Source organism: Camellia sinensis, unplaced genomic scaffold (assembly GCF_055761805.1).
Source record: "Camellia sinensis isolate YWXY unplaced genomic scaffold, ASM5576180v1 Unanchor1, whole genome shotgun sequence".
NCBI classification, from domain to species: domain Eukaryota; kingdom Viridiplantae; phylum Streptophyta; class Magnoliopsida; order Ericales; family Theaceae; genus Camellia; species Camellia sinensis.
Window position 1 is genome coordinate 6,243,032 of NW_028128987.1, and position 12,333 is coordinate 6,255,364.

General features: G+C 34.1%; 1 protein-coding gene across 1 annotated transcript; it reads left to right on the forward strand.

The window, feature by feature from the left end:
* The first annotated feature begins 1,538 nt into the window (after nucleotides 1-1,538).
* LOC145814056 (uncharacterized) lies at nucleotides 1,539-8,378 on the forward strand. The gene is made up of 4 exons (XM_082910581.1): nucleotides 1,539-1,591; nucleotides 2,554-2,689; nucleotides 4,118-4,305; nucleotides 8,201-8,378. The coding sequence occupies exons 1-4, from the start codon at nucleotides 1,539-1,541 to the stop codon at nucleotides 8,376-8,378; spliced, it is 555 nt and encodes a 184-aa protein (XP_082766707.1).
* Nucleotides 8,379-12,333: the final 3,955 nt, after the last annotated feature.

Sequence of the window (12,333 nt, forward strand, 5' to 3'; positions counted from 1 at the left end):
ATACGTTTATTTTCATTCATCCAAGGGATAGCATAACTCCCACATTTCAAGCCATCTCAACAATTTCCCATATTCCATGAAAACATCATTTATATAAATATAAATAAGAAATTTTCCAACATCAATTTATTTTGACATACAAAATAAATATAACAACATCATCTACGATTTCTCAACATCTTTTTAAAAGTCTTACTTTCTAGGTTTTCTTACCAAAACAATTCATCTCCAAAACATTTGAAGAAATCTCACCAAAACATCTTTCTTTAATCAACATAGTTCAAAACCCCTAATTTCTATCTCAAAGGATCAAATAGTAAACCCACTTTCAAAATCACTTTTTTCTTGAATCAACAATTAATTTTCAAAACTAATCAAAGGATAATTTCTAAAATCATCTGGATCTTGCAAAAACATATATATAACTCAAAGAAAATCCCTACTTTAAGTGTAGAAGACGAGCAAGCAAGATCGAAACTCCAAAGATGACGAAACCAACTCTTACTTGGATCAACACAAAGCTCTTGAAGCCTTCTACCTTATTCTCAAAGACATTAGGGTCAAGAACATAACGGATCTAGATAAAATCTTAGAGAAAAGGTGTATTCTAGAGAGAGAGTATGAAAACCTGCGTTTTTTAGAGAGTTTTAGAGAGAGAGAGAGCTGCAAAAGTATTCTGAAATATCTCATTCACGATTTGATATAAACAGGCTCGCTCGAGCGAAGGAGTTGTCGCTCAAGTGACTAGACACAACAAGTCTTCTTGCTCGAGCGCAAGAAGCGTCGCTCGAGCATAAAATGCAAAGCTTCAGGTCTGTCACCAACGCAGACGCACGCTCGAGCGCAAGAAGTCTCGCTCGGGCAAAGAAACAATTTCACAAGGCTTTCTCGAGTGCAAGAAGCCTCGCTCGAGCGAAGAAGAAGGTTACGCAAAGCTCGCTTAAGCACAAGAAGTCTCGCTCGAGCGAAGAAACCAAAATCTGGGCAACAACATTCTAGACCAACTAACAACCAACATGTTCTAAACACGCCCAACATAATCCAAAACTCAAATACAAAGAGTTAAAGGAAGGAAACAAGGCATAGACAACAGTATATAATCTGGAATCTGAGTCCAGAACACAATGAAAGTTGGGGTAAAAACCTGGGTCGCTATAATAATACGCCCCAATAAGTGATGCAATACGATAAGCACCCCAAATATCAACATGTAAAAGTTGAAAAGGAGCAACAGTGGAAATATTACTTAATGGATATGAGGTGTGACATTGTTTTGCCAAGTGACAAACCAAACACACAAAATTTTTAGAAATAACAATATCAGAAACAGAAAAGAGAGAATTTAAATCTTTATTTGATGGGTGTCCCAAACGCTTATGCCAAAGAAGGGAGTCAGTTGTAGCGACTAATGATATGAATAATGATGGTAGAGGATGATCAAGGTAATGCAAGCCATCACGTAATCTATCCATTCCAATTATCTGCCTCGAACTGTGGTCCTGAATAACACAAGAATCAGAGGGAAAAGTGAGAAAGCAATGATTGTCAATAATCAATTTGCTAATAGAGATGAGATTATAGTGAAACGAAGGTACACATATCACATTTTTTAGGAATAGTTGTGATGATAAACGAATGGTGCCAATGTGAGAAACGGGCTTAACTGAGCCATCAAGTAATGTGACTGAATGTGATTGAATGAGAGAAGATGTAGAAAATAAAGATGGAGAATTTACCATGTGATCACTAGCACACGTATCAAGTATCCAGAGGGATCGAGACGAAGTGAGGCAAAAGGAGTTACCTAACAAATGAGAAGTAAAAACCTGGCTACCTGCTAGCATGGGCAGTGTTATGAGATATAGGAGTTGGCGGTATTGATCAGGAGTAAATGTGAAACCAGGCATATTGGACTCAAGTAGGCAGGAGCCAATGGTGGCAGTATGGGCAACATGTACGGCTACAGCAATGTGAACAGACGGAACAACAACGTATAAAGCTGCTGCGAAATTTGCCCAAGCTTTCGGTGGACATGGTGGTTGTCCATACAATTTGTGCCCAATAGGATAGCCATGGATTTGATAACAGGTGGAGATAGTGTGTCCCAGATTTTGTGCACCAAGGTTTGCTAGAGGATTTTGGCGAAGCTAAGGAAGAACTAGGCCTAGTTTTCGCAGCGAAGGCAATGATATCTGAGGAGCGAAAGGTAGATGAAAGAGACCGTTGGGTTTCGTCCTGCGAAATCATAGCAAACATCTTGTTCAAACATGGAATAGGATCCATGAGAAGAATCTGTTCATGAACTTGAAAATAGTCATCAATAAGTCCCATAAAAAATTTAGTGGAACGGTGATGGACTTGAATGTCTTGGACAGCTTTCATGGCACCTCACGTAGGGGAGGGAGGCGAGGTCAGAACATCAAGTTCATCCCAAAGACCTTTAAGCTTCATAAAACAATCAGCAACGGAGAGACCATTCTATTAGAGGGAAAAAATAGCATGATCAAGTTAATAAAGGTGAGGTGAATTGCTTTGGGAAAAACGTTTCTTCAGGTCATTCCACAATTGGTTAGCCAAGGCTGGTGGAATGATATTGTGGCGAAAATCAGTGGATAGGCTATTGATGAGCCAGGAATCACCATGTGATTACATCGAAACCACAGATGGTAGTTGGCTGCAGCTTAAGCTGGTGCGGATATAGTGTAAGGCCCCGGTGTCCCACATCAGGAATGGCCACATCAGGAATGGAGGGGGAGTTCCTGGGCTATAAAAGTAAAAACCTGGACCCTTATATAACATCGAGGCCTTTTCCCAAGTGATGAAATCCCTATTAGAACTCCCCAGTTAAGCGTGCTTAGGCTGGAGTAGTTCTAGGATGGGTGACCCACTGGGAAGAACAAATCTGTGCGGGCATGACCCAAAACGGACAATATCGATGACGTGTAAAGGGTCGGGGCATTACAAATGGTATCAGAGCCGACTCTCCGGAGAACCGAGTGTGGGCCCATAGCGTCTCTTGGTGCATGTGGGCGGGCTTGCGAGCTGGCAAGCTACTGCCCGGGGATGTGCAGCCTTATGGGGGTGGATTGTAAGGCCCCGGTGTCCCACATCGGGAATGGAGGGGGAGTTCCTGGGCTATAAAAGTAAAAACCTGGACCCTTATATAACATCGAGGCCTTTTCCCAAGTGGTGAAATCCCTATTAGAACTCCCCAGTTAAGCGTGCTTAGGCTGGAGTAGTTCTAGGATGGGTGACCCACTGGGAAGAACAAATCCGTGCGAGCATGACCCAAAGAGGACAATATCGATGACGTATAAAAGGTTGGGGCGTTACATATAGATCTGTCAATGAGACCAATTTTATTTTTATTGACTCCATGTCTGATAATTATCCCCAGTGAGAGGATGAAGAACAAGAGAGCCGCTTGGTTGATTAGAGGGGTGGAGATATAGAGAATGAGATAGATAGTCATGTGGTTTCATCAGATTGAATGAAAGACTAGAATCGATGGAAGCTGAAATTGTAGAAGCCATTAGAAAAACGGTGGCCGAAAAATTGTTTTTGGAATAGAAGAAGGAGAACCGTAGTTACTGCTTTGATACCATGAAAAGTTTTGTAACTAGAAAGTTCAATTTCTCATTAACAATGTGAGGAATAAATACAAATTACAAGAGAGCCCCTTATATAGTTGGATCTCTATCTATGGAAAAATAATCTCTTTCTATGGAATAACAATCAACTAATTCCTAATTATCTTCTATTTATTTATAGAAGAAAATTCATCAAATACAGAAAAATCTGTATATGCTAGAGGTTCCGTAATATACTATAGCAATAGAAATATGACAAAATGTATGGATCTTTATATTTTGAATCCACCAAGCCATTTTGAACCCGTAAGGTTTAACCACTAGGCTAGCCCTAGTGGCTGCATATTTTATAACAAATATGTTTTTATATATTGTTGTTGTCAATATTAAAATAATCATTCTGCTTGTTCAACATATTATCTAATTCATATATTTATCTACATAGGTGATTTTATATGACAATGTCGAACTTTTCAAAATTGAAATTTACTGCACTTGACATTTCTATAAAGAACTATTTATCCTAGATTCTTGATGTGGAAATCCATCTAAATGACATGGACCTCGAAGATGCTATCAAAAACAAAAATGACGCATCCTTGCAGGATCGCACTAAGGCAATGATTTTCATTTGCTATCATCTCCAAGAAGAATTAAAAACTGAATATCTCACTGTCAAAGATCCACTTGTCCTATGGAACAATTTAATGGTGAGGTATGAGTACCAAAAGACTGTCATCCTCTCAAAAGCCCTCTATGATTGGTTGCAATTAAGATTGCAATACTACAAATTAGTTAGTGAGTACAATTTGGTTTTATTTAAAATTGTTTCATGGTTATAATTATGTAGAGAAGAAGTCACAAAAGAAGATATGTTAGAAAAAACATACTCCACTTTCCACGATAGTAATTTGGTCCTGCAGTAGCAATATAGAGAGCATGGATTTACCAAATACTCATAATTGGTTTCATGTCTTTTTGTGGCTGAACAAAGTAATGACCTTTTGATGAAAAATCACCATTCTCGACCCACTGGTTCTACGCCATTCCTAAAAAATGAATGGAGTCTCATTCTAGAGATACAGAGGAGGTTGTGGGCGTGGTCGTGGATATGGTAGAAATAATTGCCAAAATCGTGGAGGAAATATTCAAAATAAGAATAACACAACATTCCACCTGAAATGGAACAATCCTAAGAATGGAGAAAGTTCACAACATAAGCCTTCCAAGAATTATGAGGATATTTGTAAAAGATGTGGTATAGAAGGCCACTGGGCCTATACCTGTCGTACAGGCATCTGGTAGATCTTTATCAAGAATCAAAAGGAAAGGGAAAGGAAATTGAAATGAACTTCATTGAACCAATTGACGTCTCACATCTTGATGTCGTCAATTTTTTTAATAATTCCAACGAAGCAGATAACCTTGATGAAAAGGTTCATGAAAATAAGTGGGCTATGTATTAATATTAGAACATAATGTTATTGTGTTATATTATGTTGTTTTATAATATGTTTGTATTAACATTGTCAATCTATGTTATACTTTTCTCAATAAATAATTTTTTATATATGAAGGAGCATGGATCTTACTAATGCATTATCTAATTCAAAGATCATTGGTAAAGATATTTGTCTAGCAGACTGTGCGACAACACACAATCTTACGTGATAAAAAATATTTCATAGATTTAACAATGACAAACGCTAATGTTAATATAATATCAAGCTCTGCAAATTTGATTGAAGGTTCCGGAAGAGCAATTATTATATTGCCAAATAAAACAAAGTTAACTATAGACGATGCTTGGTATTCTAATAGATCCAGAAGAAATTTGTTGATTTTTAAAGACATACGTCGTAATGATTACTATATTGAAACCATAGATGAAGGCAAAGAAGCATATCTTTATATTACTTCCAATGTTTCTGGTCAGAAGCTAGTCTTGGAAAAACTTCTTACTTTCTCTTATAGATTGTATTATACGGTAATAAGAACAATTGAATCAAATCTTGTGACGTGCCAGAAGTGCTCTAATCCAAGGGTTTTCTTGTTATGGAATAATCACATTGGGCATCTGGGATCTATAATGATGCATTAAATCATTGAAAATTCACATGGACATCCGTTATAGAACTAGTAGATTCTTTTACCAAGTGATTATCCATGTTTTGCATGTTCACAAGGAAAATTGATTATTAAACCATCTCATTCAAAAGTAGTAATTGAATCTCCAACCTTTTTGCAAAAGATTCAAGGAGATATATGTGGACCTATACATCTTGCAACTAGACCATTTCGTTATTTCATGGTTTTGATAGATGCATCAACTAGATAGTCTCATGTTTGTCTACTATTTACTCATAATGCAGCATTTGCCAAGATCCTTTCTCAAATAATTAGACTACAAGCACAATTTTCAAATTATCCAATCAAAACAATTTGTCTTAATAATGTTGTTGAGTTTACCTCACAAGCATTTGATAATTATTGCATGTCTGTTGGGATTGATGTCGAACATCATGTTGCTCATGTTCATACTCAAAATGGTTTAGTTGAATCTTTTATTAAAAGACTTCAATTAATTGCCAGACCATTGCTTATAAAAATAAAATTGCCTGTTTTTGTATGGGGACATACCATTTTACATGCTGCATTATTAATTCATATTAGACCAACTGCACACTACAAGAACTCTCCATTACAACTTGTACTTGGTCAAGAACCAAATATTAGTCACCTAAGGGTTTTTGGATGCGTTATGCAAGTTCCTATTGTAACCCCTCAGCATAGTAAGATGGGTCCTCAATGTAAACTTGGAATTTATGTTGGTTTTGATTCTTCGTCTATCATTAGATATCTTGAACCCTTAACTTAGAGCACGCTTTGAGGATTGTCATTTTGATGAAATAATTTTTCCATCTTTAGGGAAAGAAAAGCCACAGTCAGAAGCTGGACGTGAAATCACTTAGAATGATTCGACATTATCTTATCTTGATCCTCATACTAATCAATGTGAAGTAGAAGTTCAAAGGATTATTCATTTACAAAGTATTGCAAATCAATTATTGGATGTCTTCACCAACACTAAAAGGGTAACAAAATCTCATATTCCAGCTACTAATGTTCCAGTAAAAATTGATGTCCCTAAAGGACAATCTGCTGGTACAGCTGCAAATGAGTCTAAGGCATGTCAGAAGCATGGTAGACCTATCGGTGCGAAAGACAAAGTTCATCGAAAGAGAAAAAGAATTGGTGCTCCAATAGAGACCATATCTAGCACTCATGAAGAGGTTAGACCCACAAAACTAGCTATAGTAAATCTCTCCAAATTGCCTACTTATAAACCTCCAAAATAGGAATCTCCTGAAGAGTCATCCCATGAAGTGGAAAAGGTACTTGAAATAATGAGATCTCAATACATTATATAAATACATGAGTTGTTTGAAATAGAAATAAAATCATTGTTGAAAACGTATTCTCATTTAAAATTACTCTTGGCATTACTAGAAGTAATGATGATAATGAACAACAAATCATCAAAGAATGTCGACGTAGAAATGATTGGCCAGAGTGGAAAGAAGTTGTTCAAGTAGAGTTGGACTCGCTTTCAAAACGTGATGTATTCGGACCAACAGCCCAAACCCCTGAAGAGATACAATCTATGGGATGATATAAGTAGGTATTAGTGCGAAAGCGCAATGACAAAAATGAAATTGTTAGATATAAATCGTGACTTGTTGTATAGGGTTTCTTACAAAGAGATGGTACTGATTATGAAGAAATATATTCATCCGTAATTGATGCTATTACATTTAGATTTTTAATTAGCTTAGTAGTTACAGAGACTTTAGATATGCAACTAATGGATGTTGTTACAACATATTTATATGGATCTCTAGATACTAACATATATATGAAAATCCCTGAAGGATATAAAATGCCTGAAGCATTTAATTCAAAACTCAGAAGTGTTTATTCTATCAAACTATAAAAATCATTATATGGGTTAAAACAATTCAGACGTATGTGATACAATCGTCTTAGTGAATACTTGTTGAAAGAAGGGAACAAAAATGACCAAATTTGCCCATGTGTTTTCATTAAAAAATCAGAATCTGAATTTGCAATTGTTACGGTATATGTTGATAATCTCAATCTCGTTGGGACTCCAAAAGAGCTTACAAAAATTGCAGAATATTTAAAAAATGAATTTGAGATTAAAGATCTTAGCAAAACTAAATATTGTCTTGGTCTACAGAATAAGGATTTGCCAAATGAAATTTTTGTTCACTAATCAACATATTCAGAAAAAGTCCTAAAGCACTTTTATATTCAGAAAAAATCAAAATCTGAATTTGTAATTGTTATGGTATATGTTGATAATCTCAATCTCGTTGGGACTCCAAAAAAAGCTTACAAATACTGTAGAATATTTAAAAAATGAGTTTGAGATGAAAGATCTTAACAAAACTAAATATTGTCTCGGTCTACAGATCGAGCATTTGCCAAATGAAATTCTTGTTCACTAATCAACATATTCAAAAAAAAGTCTTGAAGCACTTTTATATGGAAATTTTTTATCCATTGACTACTCCAATGATTGTTAGATCACTTGATGTAAAGAATGATCTTTTTCGCCCTTTAGAAGATGGTGAAGAACTTCTTGGTCCTGAAATACCATACCTTAGTGCAATTGGTGCTCTTATGTACCTTGCTAATTGCACTAGGCTAGATATCACATTTTCTGTCAATTTATTAGCACGATATAGTTCTATCCCAACATAAAGACATTGGAATGAAATCAAGCATATAATGTGTTATCTTCATGGAACAACTAATATGTGTTTGTTATATTCAAATGGATCAAAGCCACAATTAATTGGGTATGCAGACACTAGTTGTCTTTCGGATCCACACAAAGCCCAATCATAAACATGGTATATGTTTACTTATGGTGGTACAACTATCTCTTGGTGATTTGTGAAACAAATATTGACTGTTACTTCTTCAAATCATTCTGAAATACTTGCAATCCATGAAGCTAGCAGAGAGTGCATTTGGTTGAGATCTATGATTCAACATATTCGGGAAAAATGCGGAATGTTCGCAATCAAAGATATCTCAACAATATTGTTTGAAGACAATGCCGCATGTATTACACAGATCAAAGGAGGCTATATCAAAGGTGATCGAACAAAGCATATTTCTTCAAAGTTCTTTTATACCCACGAGCTCCAGAAGAGTGAAGATATTGTTGTTCAGCAAATACAATCAAGTGAAAATCTGATAGATTTATTCACAAAGGTACCACCTCCGACAACATTCAAGAAACTAGTGCATGTCATTGGAATGCGTCAACTTAGAGATCAATTGTGCAACATTGAGGGGGAGTCATTAGATTAAATAGTGTACTCTTTTAATTTTGACTAAGGTTTTTTCCCACAGGGTTTTTCTCAGAGAGGTTTTAATGAGACAATCTAGATACATCAAATATCAATCTATGGAATACGAGAACACTGCATTCTTTTTCCTTCACTTAAGGTTTTTATCTTATTGGGTTTTTCCTTGGCAATGTTTTAATGAGGCATATTTTTGTGAGTGGTCATCTATGGGAGAGTGTTGTGAAACATCTGCAAAGATGAAAGATGAATGACCACAATTATGACATAGAATAGCCATTTAGGTTTATAGGCTAATAAGCTAATAAATAATTTTACTATCTATGTAGTTGGAATAGTATAATTTACTATTCTCACATCTTGTGTATTTACATATAAATTGAGTTGTAAACTCATGTGGAACAGACATAGAAGAAAAAAAGAAGTGAGGCAGAAAATGAAAGAATTGATCAGAAGAGAAAAGAGAGAAAGGGTGAGAACTATACTAAAATGTATAGCTAAATCATTGAATAAAATACATATCTAGATCTTGAAGATCTATATTTAAAGATTCTTAAAGAACTAAATAACAGTTCCTGAATAACTCAATTCTCTCTATATCTTATGTTAATTTATTACTTTATTTGTTTACAGTTTATTACTTTATGTATTTTACTTTTTCTTTATTTTGATAGCATTACCCAAGTTGTTCACACACCCCATATCTTATATTTAAGAGCCAATTTATTGATCAAAAATGTTTATTTTGTTCAAAAAAATTTGAACTCATTTGTCAAATAAGGAATTTGACCTCTCATATTGGAAAACCAAAAGAAATTAAGAATGTCTCAAATAAATTAGTTTTTTTTTTTCAATGGGTAATGCTGGATGTATACCATATGCAAGCGATAAGTGTCAAAATATATACATTGTGGCCTCCTAAACAACATTAATTAAGTCCATATCAATTAATTATTTAATAATTTTAATGAGTTTGTGCGTTGTGCGGATTATATGGGCCTTTATGATGAAAATTATATTTTTATACTCTTTTTAAGTTCATGCCAACCCTACTAGTTATGGGAGTAACCTTCATAAAAAGGGGTCTTATTCCTAGAGATATCAAAAGGAGGCACAAGAAACAAGAGAGAGGAAACCAAAGGTTCCAAGGATGGAGTTCTCCACACCTATGGCGTTCTTTACCTTCTCAATGGGCGACTTTGGTGACCAAAATTTTGGTAGCTGAAAGTGCATCTTCGGCGACCAAATCCAATTTTGGTCGACAAAAGTTAAGTTTTTTAGCAACTAAAAAATAATTAGTAACCAAAAGTATAAAATTGGCGAATAAAAAATATTTTTAGTCGCCAAAAGTGGTCTTTTTTTTATTTTGGTAGTAAATAGTTTATTTTACATATATTATGTTCAATAAAATAATTATGTTTATACATATACTTTTATATTAATATGGATGTATGTACTATATAAATAATATATGTTGCATATATAATCATGTGGTGGCATAGAGGTGTAGTGGGAAGAGTGTAGTGTATAAGGTTTATGGTGCGGAAGGTTGGCGGTTCGAGTCTCTGCAAGAGCGGATCAAATTGTTCTACAACGAATTATCGTCATGAATGGCACTTGATAACGTCACGAATAGTGCCTACCATGACATTAAAGTGTCACTGAAAGGTTTTAGTCTTGATGGTGTAATGACACTTACAAGTGTCACTAACTCTTTTTTTAATGGCGCTTGATAGTGCCACAAATAATATCTACCATGACATTAAAATGCCATTGAAAGTTTTCAGCCATGATGGTGCAGTGGCACTTGCAAGTATCTACCGTGGCACTCGTATCTACCGTGGCACCGATAGAAGTGGCACTTGTTCAAAATGCCACAAGACCAAAAAATGTCATTAGAAGAATAGTTTTGTGACACTTTCAAATGTCACTAAACTAAGAAAATGTTGTAGTGATTGAGATGAAACCCTAGTCAACTAACTTGTAATTTTGTATTTAGATTTTAATTTTTCTTTAGACTTGGATAATTGTTGTATGATTGTTAAAGATTTTTTTTTCAATAAATGTTTTCATCCGATTTATGTATTTGATTTTTATGATTGAGAATGTATGATCATATAATTGTTTTGCTTGCTTGTATATACAAATCGTGAAACAAGTCATGCTTAGAGGAGACGAGTCGTGCTGTAACCTTAGTTCAGTGTGGATGATTCGTGATTGCGATTTGATTATACTCATCATCTTGACAATGATATTGGGGCTTGTAGCCATGATCATCAATATTATCTAAATCATTGTTTTATTAGAATTTAATATATTAATTACTTGTTATGAGATTAGAGGTGAACTCGAAACCCCAAACTATTTTCTACTTCAATTCCACCTCAATCCTTCTTTTTATTTAATAATGTTTTTAGTTAATTTTATATCAAAATCAAAATATTCATCTGATTCGAATTAATTAAGATTTGATTTTCTAATATTTAAACAACTTAATCGTTTAGTCCCTGTGGATCGATACCTGAATTAAACCACTACTCTATTGAATTAAGGTTTTAGTAAAGACTTATTTTTGGTGTAAAAAACGATCCACCATCAAATTATGACATTTGTGTGTTTGATCATCCCAAATGTCATAACTCAATTCTATAAAAGTCATAACTTAAAAAAAAAAAATTATAACCAAACATTACATAAAGTATAATAAAAAATATGTCATAACAAACATTTTAATGAGTCATAACTAATTTCACAATAGGTCATAACCAAACATCACAAATGCAATAACTAAATGTGCATATGGTACGCACCCCAACAAAATTTATCTTTTTTAATATCAACTTTCTTATAAGCTATATTTTTAATTAATAAACTAACTTTGTAGAAAATTTTCAAATAAAACCTAAATGATTTATTTGTGACTCTATTTTTTAGTTTAAAAGTTTAAACAAATAACTAAAAAGGTAAAAAAGTCAACAAATTATACAGTCAGATTATATTTTCTCTCTACTTTTTGCATATTTTTTCATAAAGAAAAATGCTAAAAATCCACCCTTACGGACCCTGATTTTACTCTAAATGTGTTTGTGTGGTGGTGATTGAATTGATGAAGTGTAAGATTCATATATGAAATGAATTTGAGCCATTAATTTATTTTATTTTTTTTCTAGATAAATTTTGGGCTGATTGGGTTTGTAGTATTGTTGTTTTGTAAAGATTCAAAAAATATCCAAAACATACTAATATTTTTTATCTCATATTTTAGTTAAAAAATAAAAAAAAAATTACTAAAATATATTATCCTCAAATGAGGCCTTAATGCACTGACTTATTTTTTAGAA

Bases quoted from the DNA above. Each gene is read 5' to 3' on its own strand.
- LOC145814056 (XM_082910581.1), top strand. From the start codon at position 1,539: ATGATTGTCAATAATCAATTTGCTAATAGAGATGAGATTATAGTGAAA. The intron at 2,690-4,117 runs GTGCGGATATAG...TATTTATCCTAG, and splicing joins GTTGGCTGCAGCTTAAGCTG to ATTCTTGATGTGGAAATCCA. The intron at 4,306-8,200 runs GTATGAGTACCA...AATGATTGTTAG, and splicing joins TGGAACAATTTAATGGTGAG to ATCACTTGATGTAAAGAATG.